Here is an 18390-nt window from a genome sequence, read left to right on the forward strand (position 1 = left end):
TACCTTACTTGGTTATTTGTGTTCCGAATTGAAAAATCTTTAAGAAACAAAGTTTGAAAAGTCTTCTAGTATATTGTGATTTATTGTATCATTAAACGTACAGCTATAGCCATATGTGTATTTCAGGCTGCTTAGAAATTTGACAGTGCACTTTTCTCTTGTACAGCGTCTAATATATCCTACTAATCCTACTGTAAAGTATTTTTATTGTTAGCTGCTTATGAATTGTGACATATTCCCATCAGGGTGCTGTGCAGTAGTAGCATCAGACTCTTTTGTTCTTCTCCTGTATATGCTTCATCAGAACAACAGAGTATTGTATGTAGGAACAAGCCTATTCTAAGATTGACAGATCATGCATCTATATTGTCATAGGGAGAGGGATATTAATGGTTGTCAGACCTGGCAGATCATCTCTCGCTAGGGGAACAAAAAGAAAGCACCCATTTTTGAAGGCAGTCTTGTCTGGATCCTCCAGCAAGTTCCCAATGTGTATGGCTAGATTTAAGGGTGACATTTTTTCTCCAAGCCAAGGTCAGAGAGCACTCTGGTCATAGTAGTCATTAAACCCCTTAAATGCTGCAGTCATTAGTGACTAGCATCCAAGAGGTTAGATGGGAAAAAGGCTCGCTCTCTTTTATATGAACTTACCCTTACATATACATATTTACTTAATGCATTCAGCATTGTATGATTGTAAAATAGTGTGGATACTTTTAAAAAGGATTTCATGCACTGTGTCTTTTGAAGTAAATGTGACATTCATTTGATTTCCATAGTGTTAAAGTGTATAATGTTAGTGTTCTACATGTGCAACCATTTTACATAGTTTTGTTCCACTTTATTCTATATTAATGTGTTGTTTTTCTTTTTGTAGATGGTGTTCACAGCGTCACTGCTCACTGTACCTTACGTGTTACCATCATCACAGATGACATGTTGACCAACAGCATCACAGTCCGCTTAGAAAACATGTCTCAGGAGAAGTTTCTGTCCCCTCTTCTTTCTCTGTTTGTGGAAGGAGTGGCCACTGTTTTGTCCACCACCAAAGAGGGCATCTTTGTCTTTAACATTCAGAATGACACCGATGTGAGCTCCAATATTCTTAATGTGACATTTTCTGCCTTGCTTCCTGGTGGGATGAGAAACAAGTTCTTTCATTCTGAAGACCTCCAAGAACAGATTTACCTTAATAGGACCCTGCTCACAATGATTTCCACTCAGCGAGTTCTGCCTTTTGATGATAACATTTGTTTGCGGGAACCTTGTGAAAATTACATGAAGTGCGTATCTGTATTAAAATTTGACAGTTCCGCCCCTTTTATAAGCTCTAATACAGTACTTTTCCGCCCAATTCATCCCATCAATGGATTACGGTGCCGCTGCCCTCCTGGATTTACTGGGGATTACTGTGAAACAGAAATTGATCTCTGTTATTCCAATCCTTGTGGAAAGAATGGACTTTGTCGGAGCAGAGAAGGTGGCTACTCTTGTGAATGCAATGATGAATATACAGGTATGACTATTTATTATACACAAATGGGCTACGGTAGCTAGAATGCGTTAGCAGACCTCTAACATTTTTATATCTAGTTCTGACATATGAAGGGAATTAGCAATCTGTTCTATGCATTCTATGAGATAAGTTGTGTTTGTTGGACTTATGCTGAGATCTCCGGTCAACACTTTAGCTGTTGTATGAATGCCTGAATGCGAAGGTATCTGTAAACCTAGAAAATAAAGGTATGTTAAAATCTTATGCAGAAAACCCCAGTTTTTCAGCCTCCTAGAGCTATGCCAAGGTCCCTGAACACAGTCCTTAAAGGTTCTGTCCATTTCTAGAAAAACACGGCTGCCTATTTCTAAAAATACTACCACACCTGTCTATAAGTTTTGTCTGGTATTGCAGCTCAACTGCATGAACTGAGCTGTGGTGCGGAGCTACTGTACTACTATGTGCAAAAAAGTTGTTGGTTTTTTATCTCTTTTTTTTATCTCTTTTAATATCCTGCGTTTGCCCTTTGGCATGCTTTAGTTTAGTTGTCTCTCTAAATCAGGCAAAATACTTAAAGGAGAAGTCCGGCCAAAATTAATTTTTGATATGTTGTTACTTATGAAAAGTTATACAAATTTCTAATGTACATTAATTATGGGAAATGCACATATACTGCTATTTCCCTTAATTTAGTAGATCAGGAAGTGTTAGAAATATCTCTGAAGAAGTGACGTCACGACCCAGGGTGTAATTCCTATGGAGTGTCCAGCAGGGGGCGCTCTCTATATAGAAGTCTATGGGACTTTATTGTTTCTATGGGTTTCTATGTAATGTAATGTAATGTAGTGTACAGTGCTTTATTGAATGAATACATCTATGGAATACTTTGGGGAGCAAGTGTCCTTGCTCCCCAAAGTATTGCATAAATGTATTCATTCAATACATTCAATACACAGTAAGCCCGCCGATCCGCCGAATTTCCGCCGATCCGCCACACGCTGATCCGCCGCATTCCCGCCGATCCGGACCATATACATTGAACTACAGCTCCCATCATCTGCTTATAGTATGAATAGGTGATGGGAGCTGTAGTTGGGTAATGGATATGACATGCCGCCGGGCGCAGGGGGGAGCCGCTCAGTACACAGGAGCGCTCCCCCCTCCTCCTCCTCCTTCCGGGATAACTTCCGCCTATAGCACTGCTGACTCCCTGCCTGGCCGCCGCTCTCCGCTCACATATACCGGCTCCCGGCATCAGCGCGGACACCAGGATGCATCGGGAGCCGGTATGTATGGGGGGGAGAGCGGAGAGCGGCGGCCAGGCAGGGACTCAGCAGTGCTATAGGCGGAAGTTATCACGGAAGGAGGAGGAGGAGGGGGGAGCGCTCCTGTGTACTGAGCGGCTCCCCCCTGCGCCCGGCGGCATGTCATATCCCTTACCCAGCTACAGCTCCCATCACCTGTTCATACTAGAAGCAGATGATGGGAGCTGTAGTTCAATGTATATGGTCCGGATCGGCGGGAATGCGGCGGATCAGCGTGTGGCGGATCGGCGGGAATGCGGCGGAAATTCGGCGGATCGGCGGGCTTACTGTGTATTGAATGAATACATTTATGCAATACTTTGGGGAGCAAGGACACTTGCTCCCCAAAGTATTCCATAGATGTATTCATTCAATAAAGCACTGTACACTACATTACATTACATTACATTACATAGAAACCCATAGAAACAATAAAGTCCCATAGACTTCTATATAGAGAGCGCCCCCTGCTGGACACTCCATAGGAATTACACCCTGGGTCGTGACGTCACTTCTTCAGAGATATTTCTAACACTTCCTGATCTACTAAATTAAGGGAAATAGCTCTATATGTGCATTTCCCATAATTAATGTACATTAGAAATTTGTATAACTTTTCATAAGTAACAACATATCAAAAATTAATTTTGGCCGGACTTCTCCTTTAAAGGGGTTTTGTGGATCTTTTGCATTGATGGCCATTACTATGTGATCATGGGGGGCCCACCCCTGTTGATTAGCTTTTTGCCAGAGCTGCAGCATTGAAATTGAGCTGCAAAAACCCGTCATGGCCACAACATGTCATACTGAATTATCAGCTTCTAGTTCTATTTTAGTGTATACAGGCACCATGACTCTGGCATACAGCTGGTTGGCAAGAGTGCAATTGGATATTAATAGCTTATTAAAAAGTCCTGGGAAACCCCCTTAAATAGTTTGTCTTATTTAAAACTCATTTAATAATCATGTTAGATAATAGAAGGTATTAGTAGGTAATAGAGGACAATCCCCTGTTCAGGATCTTGACCAAACTGAAAACTGGTTACTAAGAGCTTCTCTTGCTTTGGAGGACCCGACCTGTCTGACACTGCACAGACATCCCATTGATTTTTGTCTTTGAGGAGTATAAGTGCCCTATTCCACCAACAGATCTGACGACAGATTATCTGCCAAAGATTTGAAGCCAAACTCAGGAGTGGATTTGAAAAGAGGAGAAATCCAGTCTTTCCTTTATGACCTGTTCTCTGTTTATAGTCTGTTCCTGGGTTTGGCTTCAAACTTTTGGCAAATAATCTGTCGTCAGATCTGTTGGGGGAATAGGGCCTTAAGCATGTTAAATTTCAACCTGCCTGGTCCTTCCTTCCTTAGGGTGCGTTCACACCTACAGGATCCACAGCAGATCTGCAGCAGATCCGCAGCAGATTTGATGGTGCAGATTTGATGCTGTGTTCAGTTATTTAAATTAAATCTGCTGCGGATCTGCTGCTCCTGTAATTGTGAACGTACCCTCAGGGCCCTATTACACAGAATGATAATCGGCCGAATTTGCCGGATTCGGACGATTATCGCTCCGTGTAATAAATGCAACGATCAGCCGATGACAACGATCATCGGCTGATCGTTGATATAGATTAGAACCTATTTTTGTTGGGCGCCGACCACGCACCGCTGCGTGTAATAGCGGTGCGCGGATGGCGACTAACGATATACATTACCTATCCACGTTCCAGGGCTGCTCCTGCCGTCTGCTTCTCCCGGGGTCCCGAGCGCGCTCTAACTTCACATCGGCCTGTCAGCTGATAGGCCGCTCAGCCAATCACAGGCCGCGGCGGTCCCGGCCTGTGATTGGCTGAGAGGCCTATCAGCTGACAGGCCGAAGTGAAGCTAGAGCGCGCGTGCAGGACCCAGGGAGAAGCGGACGGCAGGAGCAGCCCTGGAACGTGGATGGGTAATGTATGGCAGTTTAGCAAGGGCTGCAAGGACTGCAAGGACATCGGTAACGATGTCCTTGCAGCTCTTGCTAAACGATTATCGGGCTGTGTAATAGGTTCAGTAAACGAGCGACGATCTAGCAGATCGGCGCTCGTTTACAGGTATTATTGGGCCCTGCTCGGCCCGTGTAATACCACCCTTAAAGTGGTAATCCAGAAAAAAAAGTCAACTGATACCATAAAGTTTCTCTATATGCTGGAGGAATGTAGGGCTTTCAAATCTGACACAGTACTCCTGCTCTCAACAGTTCCCAACACAGACTGAGGTGGCAGCATGTGTCAGAATGGGAAGAACCACATGACTTCATCCAAGGCAGCAGCTACTAGATGAAGTCTGGAAGGTTGGAATTTCTTAAATAGAGACAATTTACAAATTAAATCTAAATTCCTGAGCCTGCCCAATACTCTCTTCCTGACATCATCACGTATTCGAATATCAGATGTTGGGAAAGGGTTTAAAGTAGTTTTCTAAATTAAAGGGGTTTTCCACCCAAGAGCTAAAAAATGAAATGCTCCTAAACCTAGCTGGTCTTAGTCATTAAGTCCCCCTGAGTACTTTGAACCATCTCCCATCTTTCTAGCTGCTTTCTAGAGTTATACCATTGTGTACCAAGCACTAAAGGTTAGATGAAAACTAGGAAAAAAGGTCAGCTCACCATGTGAATGTGTCCCAATGTATAATGGGAACCCTCTTATAATGTAGCAGATGATATAGCGTGGGCCGTTCACCCAGGTCTGAATCCAAAATAAGAAAAGAATCACAGCTCCAGCAAAAGTAGAAAAAATATCAAAAATTCTTTATTTCTGAAGCATATTAAAAAACACACATGTTAAAATCAACACGCCGACGAGTCTCAGGGTCAAGCCCCATATTCATGGCCTAAAGGTTAGGTCTGAAAACAAATCTTTACTTTTGCATAATGAATAGTACAATATGTCATCCGTTTAATACTAGACTAGTGCACCAGGATTACCCATCACATATTCGGCCAACGCACTGCATTGTCCTTGTACATAGGCTGCCTGTGTGCTGTGAAGTAGTTGATGTACTGTCAAAGGAACAGGATTGATGTTGTTTTGAGTTGAAGAAAAGTTTGCCTGATTAATATTAATTAAAAGATGTGATAAAACAAGTAGCTTGTCCCGCACCTTCCGCTATTAAAGACTAGATAGTTCCTACCTTCTTTTGTGTGTTTCTAAGTTTTATAGTCAATATATCACTTTAGAACCTGTTCAAGCCATCTTATTGGGGCAAGCCCCTATGGTAACTCTCTGTTCCTTTGTTAGAAATAATTTGCACTGTGAATTTCAGGCCCCTTAGTTGTTTTTTAGCAGTTGTGTTATCTGTGTAGCTGTGAGCTGCAGTCACTCGGTGCATGTTAATGTATACTATTGTTCAGCCTGTGAATGGATCTGCAATTGAATAATCCTGTGGTGTGGTAATGCAGGATGGAATGTAGAGTCAGTCCGGGACTCCTTGCTTTTCCTATTACCCTTTCAGCAGGCAGCATTTCGGAAATATGTTACTGCAAAATGTTACAATCTGTCATCCTTACGATAAGGGTTACTAAGGACCGATGATAGAAAGTGCAACAGAGATGGCGTTCACCTCACAAATCACAATTGATAACCAAACGGTAAAAATACCTGAACCATTTCCTTTGGAGGATAATCGTGGTCTAATGTCACTGTTCTTCCTCCCGATTCTTTGAAGGTTCCTACTTGGCCTAAAGCAATTATTAGTAATTTATACATGATGAAAGTTCCTTATCTTGGGAACCTTCTGTTACTAACACAACAGGTAAACTGATCCTCAAGGTGCATTTTTGTGGTAACATGACAACGGGGTCATTAAAATTTTCCTCTGTTTTTCTAAATTCTTATTCAGAATGTAATGATCACAATGAATGAAGCCTAGAATTTACTGACTTTACTAAACTTTTGTAGTTTATTGTATGGTTTGTAATACCACCGCTACAATAGCAGTGGAATAGACTCTTAGGGGGACATTTATTAAAGGGGTTGTCCGGCGATAAAAAATTATTCACAGAATAACACACATTACAAAGTTATACAACTTTGTAATGTATGTTATGTCTGTGAATGGCCCCCTTCCCCGTGTTTCCCCCCACCCACGCTAGACCCGGAAGTGTGGTGCATTATACTCACCGCATCTCGTGTCGTCCACGGTCTCCGATCCTCAGCAGTGACGTCTTCTTCGGGAGGCCAGCGGATCTTCCCGAGTGCCGGCCGCCCTCTGCAGCGTCATCCGAAGCTCAGCCGCGATTGGCTGAGCATAACTGTGCTCAGCCAATCGCGGCTGAGCAGCTGATGACGTGGCCGTGTCATCAGCCGCTCAGCCGCGATTGGCTGAGCATAGTTATGCTCAGCCAATCGCCGCTGAGCTTTGGATGACGCTGCAGAGGGCGGCCGGCACTCGGGAAGATCCGCTGGCCTCCCGAAGAAGACGTCACTGCTGAGGATCGGAGACCGTGGACGACACGAGATGCGGTGAGTATAATGCACCACACTTCCGGGTCTAGCGTGGGTGGGGGGAAACACGGGGAAGGGGGCCATTCACAGACATAACATACATTACAAAGTTGTATAACTTTGTAATGTGTGTTATTCTGTGAATAATTTTTTATCGACGGACAACCCCTTTAAGACTTGTATGCCAGTCTTATATAAAGCTTTGCCCCCTTTATCCTGGCAGAATTTACTACCAGGGAGAAGGGGCGAATCTGCCCTTTTTTTTTTTGTGGTGTACGCCAGAAGTGCATCCCCCTTAGAGTTGATTATTGCCCAGTGTCGCCCTGTGATATAATGCTATAACGATCAGCCTATAAGCAAAGACTTGTTTGTCGGCCGATCAGGTTGTTTTGACCTGTCAGAAAATCATAATCCAGACATCTTTCTGTGTAATGACTGATTGGACCAAATGGCCGTGTGATTTTCCAGGTAATAGACTCTGTAAATTACATTGGTGCTCATCTACTCACCTCGTAGGGCCATAACTAGACAATAGTTTCCCCATGCATGAGATGCAGTAATCGGTTGTTTGTTCCCCGGTTGCTCATCATGATTATCGGTGCTTAAAAAACATTTTTTGTCAGCAGCACTGTAGACGAGGATGTGCTGTTGGCAGTGAAGAAAGTGAATGGCCACCTGAATGGTACAGTGACGGTCGAGGCAGCTCTTCACTATCAGTTTATTAGCTCTTTAAACTGGTGCTGATCAATATATACATATATATATAAAAAATTTATTTTTTTTGTTAAAACCAAAGGAGTGAAACTGGCACAGAGAATGGCAGAATGGACAGCACAAAACAGCACACCAGTCTAAACAAGATTTTATGGAGATATGTGTTTTTATTAAGGAAAAAAATTGTAATTTATTCAGGCCGTGAGTATTGTCAGGATTAGGGGCCTGTCATTTCCTGGGCCCTAGTACCTCACTGTGCTCTATGCACAGTGCACATTGATGATTATAGCAAGGGGCAGGCATACCCCACATTGAGGCGTAGTGGTGCAAGGGGCCCAGGGAATGGTAGGCCCAACCCACTTGACAGTATTCACAGGCCAAATAAAGGTCTTTTTACGAAAATAAAAAGGCAGACACAAGCAACAAAAATATTCTCTTATGGATATCTATTGAGTGATGCAGCCAGCTCAGTATGTAGTCAGGGGGTTACATATTCACTTTAAATATCATACTGCTTGGAATACTCCTTTAATTTTCATTTTCTGCAAAAGATACAGAATTGAAGAGACTGAAACCAAACCATCATTATGTTATTATAGTGTATGTAGTGTTATTATGGTGTTCCTGTAACTTCCAGCATGTCTAGTACTTATATTAAGACTCCAATGACCACAGGAACGCTCACTTCCTTTCACATAATCCATCTTTAACCCTGTAGAGAAAAGTCCTTTGTGGAATACCTTATATGAGGGGAATGTCAGGGGAATGCCAGTCTTAAAGGACAAGGTTTAGTGTACTTTAGAACATGCATTGTAGGCTGCTTTAGGTCTCTTTTTTTAGCCAGTGCTTGACATTTCAGGGGTTAGGTATCTAATATGTCTGGAAATGTACTAACCTGTACCTGAATTTAAGGGTGTTTTCAATTGATGTCTCAGAAAATTCTTATTCAGGGCTACTAAACAAAGTGACACTGCTTGTAGCTTCATCTGAAGAGACCCCTGTATTTTCACTCTCCCTGTATTTGCCTATCCCTGCTGCAGTCGCTGTGTACAGGTACCAGTACGGCAGCTTTGTTGTTTGGAACACCACTGAAGCTATGCAGGAGCACTTTGTGGTTAAATGTACAGTAATTAAATGGTGTCCCCGTACTGTAGAGACGTTACCTGGGGATGTTTACTTGTGGCTTCGCCACCTGTTATGCTCCTAGTTCCTATGTCTTAGGGGTAAGTCTGCCAATGCTCATCTATCAGAGTACTGAAGTGCTGCCAGGGATGACTCCTAAATCATGCTTCTATCCTTATGTTGTCCTTCACTTCATCAACATGGGAAGACAATAGTGTGAGTGACTGACAGTTTAAGACCACAAGCTATAAGCATCGCCCGATATCTGAGCACCCAGGCGGGGACTGATAAGTGTCACTATAGTAAAGGGTTTTGTTTTCCAGTTTCCTATTAAAAGAGAAGATGTCTTGTCCTATCGTTTTTCTTTCTTTTCTCATTTGGCCCAAGGGCTTTTTCTAGTAAAGAGATTAGTCATTGTTGGTCAAACATTACAGTCATTTTCTAGCCAAGCTGCTCTCCTTAACTACGTCTTCCAATGTTCAGTATATCTTTATAAAGGAAAACATGCCATGCTTTTTCAGTTCATCTCCAAATAGTAGTTCAGGTTTCTGTGTAAGCGTGACTGGCATAGTGCACATTGCAGCTACCATTTTATGTGTCCGCACCGTCTAATCAAATTATAAAAGGAATCAATAACAGTGCTGCTCTCGTAGGATCCAGAGTGCCCCCAAAGAGCCAGACAGGACTAGGAAAGAAGCTCTGTGCATATGCCAACATGGAATTTATCTTCTTGGTACAGGGATAGTGTACATAAAATGACAAGATGTTATTACACTGTGCTATCTCTATATGTCTAGGTCAGAGTTATTGGCCTTGAAGTGCTGTCTACATTTTCCTACTGGAATGCAGATTATAAAGTATACAGTATACAGTGTAGTATCTGTAACGCTTCAAAGAGTGCATTTTCTCTCATCTTTTATTTGTAAATGTGTGTGTCTGTATATATCTTCTATCTATGCTCTGGTGGTTCTACAATTGTATGCATCAACTATAGACCTGCTTTTATTATTCTAATGTCTGGTAGCCAATGTGCAGTTTTATAACATTTTGAAAATCCATGCTAATACAAAGTTGTCTTCTCTTCCTTTTTCCTAGGAGAATACTGTGAAGTTAGCTCAGTCTCTGGACGCTGTGTCCCGGGGGTCTGTAAGAATGGAGGCACCTGCATTAACCTGATTGTTGGAGGATTTAAGTGCGAGTGTCCCCCTGGAGAGTTTAAGTGGCCATACTGTGAAATGACCACCAGAAGCTTTCCCCCACAGTCTTTTGTTACTTTCAAAGGATTAAGACAACGCTTCCATTTCACAGTCTCTCTCATGTAAGTTGACAATAATAGGTGCTACAGAAAATAGAGACGAATAGGGATTATTAAATGCATGGGGAATACATATGATAGGGATTTTTTACTAAGAAAGGTTTAATTTGTCTGGTATGTTCTCACAACAGGATCTTCCCAATCATTTGTATGTGGCATTAAATTAAGGGAACCCCTATGCCATTCATTGTGTACAGTAAGGTCTTCAAGTGGCACTAACTAAATTGTATGAGGGCTGGACTGGATCTGCTTTAACCAGTAGTGGTGAAGTCTTGAGAATCCATGTACAGCTAAATATTTGCCCTTTTTTCATTAGGATATATTCACACACAGCAGATCGGTTACAGCCATTTCTGCAGCTGTCCTGTTCATCTGTTGGAGCTCACAGAAAACCAAAAGAACTACTTCTTTTAGATGAATGGAACTGATTTTTAGTAGCAGAAAGTTCTGCAGCAACTTGCTGCGTGTGAATCTTACCCTTATTGTGGTTATCATTTAACTACCAAGCAAGTCAATGGGAAGGACAACACAAAAGGACTGGGAAACCTAGTTTAATAAATCTTCACAATAAGGAAGTGTCCCTGCCTGACAATGCCCTGTAATGCTCCACAGCATTTTATATATGACTGAAGTTCTTATTGAAGGCCTTCTTTCACATTTAAGCAGTCCTCATTTTTATAATAGTAGTAGTCCTGCCTATTTTACACTTCACCAAAACGTATATATTAGTAAGGGCATGGTGACTTAGTAATGGTTCTTTCTGCTGTTATTTGGCTTCTTTTTGTTACTAACTTTTGACCTCTTGCTCCGTCATTGAATGTAAAGAATGCAGTGGCTTTTGTATTTCAGGTTTGCTACCAGGGAGCGGAATGCACTGATACTTTACAATGGCCGGTTTAATGAAAAGCATGACTTCATTGCACTAGAAATTATTGAGGAGCAGATTCAACTTACGTTCTCAGCAGGTGAGTTATGGCCCCTGAGGAAACCATTACAAAATGTCCTTTTTTTGTACCATCCTTTATAGCATTATTCCCATATCTGGGTATATAATTAATTACACCTCTTTCCCTAAGAATTAATTGCATTTCCATTGAATTTAATACCAACACAGTTTCAATATGTGAAGAAATTAACCGTTCACTCTGTGGACTGTCTGTAATATTTCTGTATAAGGCATCTCTTAGGTGTGAAGCCACTGTGCTTGTCGAAAGTGTAAAGGTGCCTATACACCTTCAATAACTGTTGACCAAATGATCATTCGGTCAGCAGTTGCTTCTCCATATACTTGAACATTCATCACAGCCGAACATTCATTTGTTCCCTATGGGGGGATGTAAGCCATAGCCAGACTGCTCTGGCGCCATCTTATCCTTCATTCAGCCTTATTCACACAATCGCAAAAAAAGTCTGTATTTGCGGACCCGCAATTGTTGGCAGAGATAGGTTATCTTGCTGTCAATAGATCTATTCACACGTCCATATTTTTTGTCTCCGCATTTGCGTTCTGCAAAAAAATAGGACATGTTGTAGTGCAAACTGCAATTGCAGCACATTTCCCCATAGAAATCTATGGAAGCCTCCACGATCTGCAAACCGTCCACAAACTGTCACAAAAAATGCTGATCATAACTAGTTGAAAACATTGTACAATTTCTGGGAATCAGCAAAAAAACACAGACGCTATGGATGTGCAAATTGCAGGTGACAAAATGCGGACACAAATTTCAGTCAGCAAAAAAATACTGATGTGTGAATGAGGCCTTATGCTGTTGGCTGAACTTGGCCAACTTTAGTATAATGTGTATGGGCACCTTTAGCTAGAGTACACATAAGTTTGGGTGGGAGGTTGGAACAAGCACTGCAGGATCACCATGGTGTTGTGGATATCAAGGTAGTCACTCACTTTTCTGAAAAAGTGTTGATAGTGTGTATTGATGACTATTTTTCCCCATACATTTCTCAGGGAAGGATAACCACCAGTCCCCAGCGCTGGTGCAAGGAATTTTAGGTAATTTTTTGTTGTTGTTGTAAACGCTGGTTTTAATGTAGAGTTTTGGGCAACCAACAAACAGGATTGAGTCCTTCTCCTTAACTCCTATTAAGTTACACATTCTTTGTACAGTCTGCCTTAATATATCTGACATTGGAATAGTGTATTACATGTAACATAATTTTATGGCATAACTGCATATAATAACCCTGCTTTAAATGTATGGAGACATTGCAAAAAAGTCCAATCTCAGCACATTGTACAATGGACTGACTGATGGTTCTAATCTACGCGTATTAATAACACATGGTGACAGATGTGGGCCTTCTTCAGTACGCATATTCAGTGCCCTGTTAGGCCAACCTTCAATTACACATGTAAATAACCAACAAAGATTCGCTAACTGCAACACATGGGAAACTTAGATCACAGGATTAAGCTACTTTACCACAGCACCCATCTGCGACAATTGCGAGCAGATTAGCTTCTAACAGTAGTCCTGTAGCCCATGCCTGGTCATGGATGCTAGACCATTAAGTAATGTTATTTGATACCTTATGTAGATGATAGTGGCAGGTTATTCTGCCTCAGATGTAATACACACGAATCTTCTGTGTGAAAAATAAATTTTCAGCATGCAATATTGCATTATTATTTTTGCATTTGCTTGAAATAAAATAATTCTTCCTTTGTTGTATACCCCCCCCCCCCCCCCCCACAAATAATATCTAGCTTTAGAATTGGAAAGCACTTAGAATAAATATAGAAAAAAATCTTTCTGCTGACTGTAACCTGTCATGCAGCAGCCAGGGGTGCACACATCATAGAAACATCTAGTCTGAGATCAGTAACAAGAAGGGGCTCTGGTTAGTACTAGACCCTTATGATATCAGACTGCCAAGGGCCCCCTCTAAAGGAGAGCAGAAGCAGTGTGACTGTGATGCTGCCTTTCTCTCCTATAGGGAATAAGGAGGGGCATTTGGCAAGCACTGGGATATAATATTTAAAAATAGGGCAGGGGAATTATAATGCCTGTTATGGGACCTTTTCCTTGTCTTTTCTGGCTCTTCTGCTGTGGGAAACATAGTCACAAAGTTTCTCCCACCTCGGTATAATGGAAGAACACACATGGAGTTTAAGGAAGAGGATAGTTGTCCTTAATATGTATAAATTTTTTTTTTACGGCTAACTTAACGTTCAGTGATGATGTTAGGTTATACAGCAAATGTTTTATATTTTGCCTAGTTCACAATTTTTTTCAAAGAATAGTGAAGTGTCATAATATTGAGCTGCTCCTGGATACAACGTAATTGCATATATCCTCGCCATGAAAGTTATAATTACAGAGCATGTTTGTTACCTTCGCTATTCCTGCATGTCTCGGCAAAGCAGCCTGCACTTACTTTATATTTTAAACATGGATTCTGTAGTGTTTTATATTACTAGATTCCTACAAGTCTTGCGGATATTTTCATTTTTCTGCAATTAGTCAAGATTAACTTAGATTTGTCTAAATTCCGTAAAATACGGGCACTGCCATTTTGTATTGAGCGTTTAGACTCATACTTTAAGGGTGGTTGAACATGCAGGAGCTTGTTTCTAGTTTTATTAGACCCTAGGGATAATATGACACATTTATTTATCTATTGCTGGTTGGAGATTAATTTATTGGCATTCAAGTCTAAACCAAGACTCCCAATGTCTTCTTGGAATTAGTTAGAAGCTCTTTACCATAAAGGGTGTGTGCGAATCACTTTGACTGCATTGTTACAGGATCCTGTACCTGATATTAGATATTTGTACAGAGTTGGAGTTTGCGGTTGGGTGTTGATGTAGGAGGTGCAAGGGCATGACTTGAAAGGGCCTGGTACAATAATGTAAGACGTTGAGAAACAAGACATAGACAAAGTCAAGTGTTAGCACATTGAAAATCCGATGAATCGGGAATGCTCGACAGACCTTCCAATAACATAGGCATGTTATGCTGTCATTTCCTGAACAATAACCTCTCCACTCGCTTTGAATCTAGTAAAATGTGTATGTGTGCTGGCGGGGTCTAGACAGCCTTCCTGCCTTCCGGAGAGTAGAAATCTCCCATCAGAAGACATGTGTGTTGTTTTCTGTTAGTAGAATGTATGTTTATTACAATAACATTGGATCTTTGGGGGTCACATTTTGTGTATTGTGTATCTGTGAGATCCGTGAATTGGCACATGAGTTAGGCAATTGCTTAAAAATCCTCTTTGCCTATTATTACTAATTATAATTCTTTATTTTTTATTATATAGAGACTACGGGGGAGATTTATCAAACATGGTGTAAAGTGAAACTGGCTCAGTCGCCCCTTGCAACCAATCACATTACACCTTACATTTTCCAAAGAGTCTTTGAGGAATGAAAGGTGGAATCTGATTGGTTGCTAGGGGCAACTGAGCCAGTTTCACTTTACACCATGTTTGATAACTCTCCCCCTACATTTCTATACAAATGCATGATTTTGTTTAACTTCACTTGAAATATGACAAATTTAGGAAGCAGTATATGAACAGACATAGGTCAGAGCTGCTGGTACATATTGTTTTCAATATTTGTTAACATTTGGTAACTATTCCCTATTCTAAAACCTTAGTGTCACTGTCGTTTAATTTTTTTTTTTGCAGAAATCAATAGTACAGGTGATTTTTAAGAAACTTTTTAATTGGGTTTATTAGCCACAAAATGCATTTTTATCATGAAAAAGCAGTCTGAAGCTCTCCCCCCTGTCTTAATTGTTCTCTTTGAAGAGGGGAGGGCTGGCGGGAGATGAGGCACCAAAACAGGACCACAAAGAGTTAATTTACAGCTACATCACCGGCTTTTTCCTCTGACGTCAGCACTGACCTCTCTGACCTCTGAATAGAGGCTTTCACACAGGTCCCGCTGTGTAATCCTTTGTTCTCTGCTAGTGGCTAACCTCGCTCCTCCCCCTCCCCTCTCCATAGGTTACACAGGGCTCGACTGATGTAAGAGAGTCGAGATTTCCTGATAATGAGCAGTGAATGAGAGAGAGGAGGAAGGGGGGGGGCCTTGGAAAAAGTCTTTTTGAATGCAGATAATGGCATATTTGCCTAATAAACCCAATTAAAAAGTTTCTTAAAATCGCCTGGACTATTGATTTCTGCTAAAATAAATAAATAAATAAATACGACAGTGACACTTTAAGCCATAATGAATGCTGATGCAGGAAGCTCTGAGCTCAGGTTTGTGCATGGACAGTATTTTGCTGACGTGTGAATTGCCTCTAAGGATTCATAAAAAATGTGCAGCTGTTTTCTGTTATCAGCCATTTCATTCTAAGTAGAAACTGACCATCAAAAAGAATACAGAAAGAAGAGTGGATTTCCCTCCACCCCAGGGGAATGTATTCCCCTCCCACATTTTCTTAGTTTGCCCTTATGCCATATAAAGTTAATATATACACACTGCGGACATCAGCTTTTGTGCCACGTCAGTGATCAAAGAGTTGTACCTCGCAGAACTTGATGTGATGCAAGAGTCCGGCAAGTGCATTATTTAAGTGTGCCAATGCTTTTCACACTCAAGTGTTTATCATATAAAATCAGAGTGAGAAGCTGAATGTGTTTGACTTTCAGGAGGCCTTGCCTTTATTTGCCCGTTTTTCTAAGGTTCTGTAAATGTTTGTTTTGCTGTAGTTGTTCACCTGCAGAACATTCTGTTATATTGTTTGGTTAGGGCAATCTCTTCAGGGTATATTGCCGCCTTTGGATGGAACGTTTCTTTCCTTTCTCTCTTCCCTTTAACCTTTTGTTTGACTGGTTGCATCCTCTGCAGAGCAGACTTGGCATTGTTTTAAGGGCAGACAGATTTACCTTGTCATTTATTTGACATTTTATGGTTCCTAAGGATCCCACTAATTAGCGGATCACTGTAATGACCAGTGTAGGCTTGTTCCTGGGAAGGGCAGAGGTGGATCATTCCTAAGGGACAATAAGTGGGATTACCTTGATTATTTGTTAGGCCACATCACATCCAAGCTTTAGGTGGGTGCCATAACCACTCCCTTTCAGTATTCTGTAACTACTGTAAAGACATTATATTTCAAAATTGTGCTTAAGATTTCTGTTGAAATAGTTTTTATGTTTTCTTGTTACAGGAGAAAGCACCACAACAGTCAGCCCTTATGTTGAAGGAGGTGTGAGTGATGGACAGTGGCATTCTGTACAAGTGCAGTACTACAACAAGGTAGGAAACCGTGAAGTACAATAAAGCTATACACGTGTCCATATAGTCAATAGTGCAGCTTGGCAATAGGGGGAGCAGGTTGAATGTTCGCCTGCATAGCTAGAGGCATAAACATTACGAAAATTGTGATTTCCAATTTTTTCGAGCATGGGTCTCCAAACTGCGGCCCTCCAGCTGTTGCAAAACCACAATTACCATCATGCCCGTACAGCTAAAGTATTGGATTTAGCTGTCTAGGCATGATGGGAAATGTAGTATTGCTTAAGCTGGAGGGCCGCTGTTTGGAGAGCCATGTTAAAGAGCCTAGCGAGACCGCATCTGTAGTGTTCAATTCTGGAGACTTTACCTATAAAAAGACATACAGTATACAAAATAGAACAGGTCAAAAGATGGCCTATGTAAATGGTGAAAGGTCTAAAAAATTGTTGGTCAATTCCTGGATAGGCCAATATTAGGTTATGGAAAGGGATCAGACGACTCCAGACATCCCTGCCAATCAGATTTAAGGGGCTGCAGAAGTTATGTCTGGGAGAAGCATCTGATTACATCTGATAACTTAGCTCCGATTTTTTTTTTTTTTTTTCACATTAAAATGACTACATATTTTAGTCTGGCAAGATATCTTTACAGATTGTTTGCCCTTAGTGGCCAAAAAGTGAAGTAGTTTTTATTTTTAATTGATGAGCTTATGAAACCTTCAGTTGTTGCATCTGTATCATCATATATCCCTTTAATCTGACATCTAGTTTCAGGCAACTCCTTTAAAATTTTACTTGCTGCTTGTTTTCGGTAGTAAGTTTGTTTTTTTAGTATTATATTGTGGGCTAATTACCAGGTTTAGGAGAAAATAAAACAGGCTAACTCCTGTCAGGCTGTGCGTGTCTACCTAAATCTGCTTTCTCTATCTGTGTAGCTAGCATACATGATGTAACAGGCATTGTCAAGGGAAGTTATTTTTTAATATGATTGGTTGAAGAAACCAAAACCTTTGTTGAACCTGGAGGCATACTGAAGTGTCTTGAAAATTTGTCTAGTTTTGACACACAAGAGAGGTTGATGGTGGCTGTGCGTTTGATTTCATGCTAAACAATAAGCTGAAAGCAAAGGACTAGGATGATGCGGGAAAGGTGAACAAAAGGTGTGCCAGGGCTCGTAAATAGGCCGCTCAGGTTTCACTGGCGTATTAACTAGACTTTGGCTGCATATAGTGTTACTCCTGTACATATGGAAAGGGCTGGTTATGTTTCTGGAATGTTCAGTCCCCTGTGTTTAATTGACATTTTTTCTTGTTCCATTTTCCTCCAGGTCAGTGGGCAGCAGTCCCAAGTGATCTGAGTACAACCCCTAGTAACAGGTCTTTGTACTGTGCCTCTATATTACACCACAATAGCCTTTGAAAATGAGCTTTTACTAATTATTCTGAATATTTCTAATTAGAGTTGAGTCAGTTTCACTGGCGGTTGTGGCTTTTTGACCTTAGATACTTTATTTCCACATGAACATAAGGAAAAAAATGACTCTCGAGGAGGTGTAGCTATTGTGGAGCTAGATTTCCTGATTTATTTTTCAGTATTTGCGTACTTTGGCCCTTGGTGGTAACAAGAAAAGAAAATTCACTTCTATTAGAAACATTAAACTGTTAAATGTTAAAAAAATATCTGTTTAACTTCTGTACACCTGTGACACTTATAGGGGTTATGAAAAAAAAAGGCCTTTTTGTT

General features: G+C 41.1%; 1 protein-coding gene across 4 annotated transcripts in view; it reads left to right on the forward strand.

Moving 5' to 3' along the window:
- The window catches only part of CELSR1 (cadherin EGF LAG seven-pass G-type receptor 1), a 116551-nt gene that overhangs the window by 47701 nt on the left and 50460 nt on the right, over positions 1-18390 (forward strand). For all 4 annotated transcript variants that reach the window (XM_069977063.1, XM_069977071.1, XM_069977081.1 and 1 more), the window contains exons 2-5: positions 878-1516; positions 10215-10437; positions 11284-11399; positions 16581-16669. In XM_069977063.1, coding sequence (XP_069833164.1) covers positions 878-1516; positions 10215-10437; positions 11284-11399; positions 16581-16669 — 1067 coding nt within the window. The remainder of the gene's footprint in view (positions 1-877; positions 1517-10214; positions 10438-11283; positions 11400-16580; positions 16670-18390) is intronic.

Source organism: Dendropsophus ebraccatus, chromosome 1 (genome assembly GCF_027789765.1).
Source record: "Dendropsophus ebraccatus isolate aDenEbr1 chromosome 1, aDenEbr1.pat, whole genome shotgun sequence".
Taxonomy (NCBI): domain Eukaryota; kingdom Metazoa; phylum Chordata; class Amphibia; order Anura; family Hylidae; genus Dendropsophus; species Dendropsophus ebraccatus.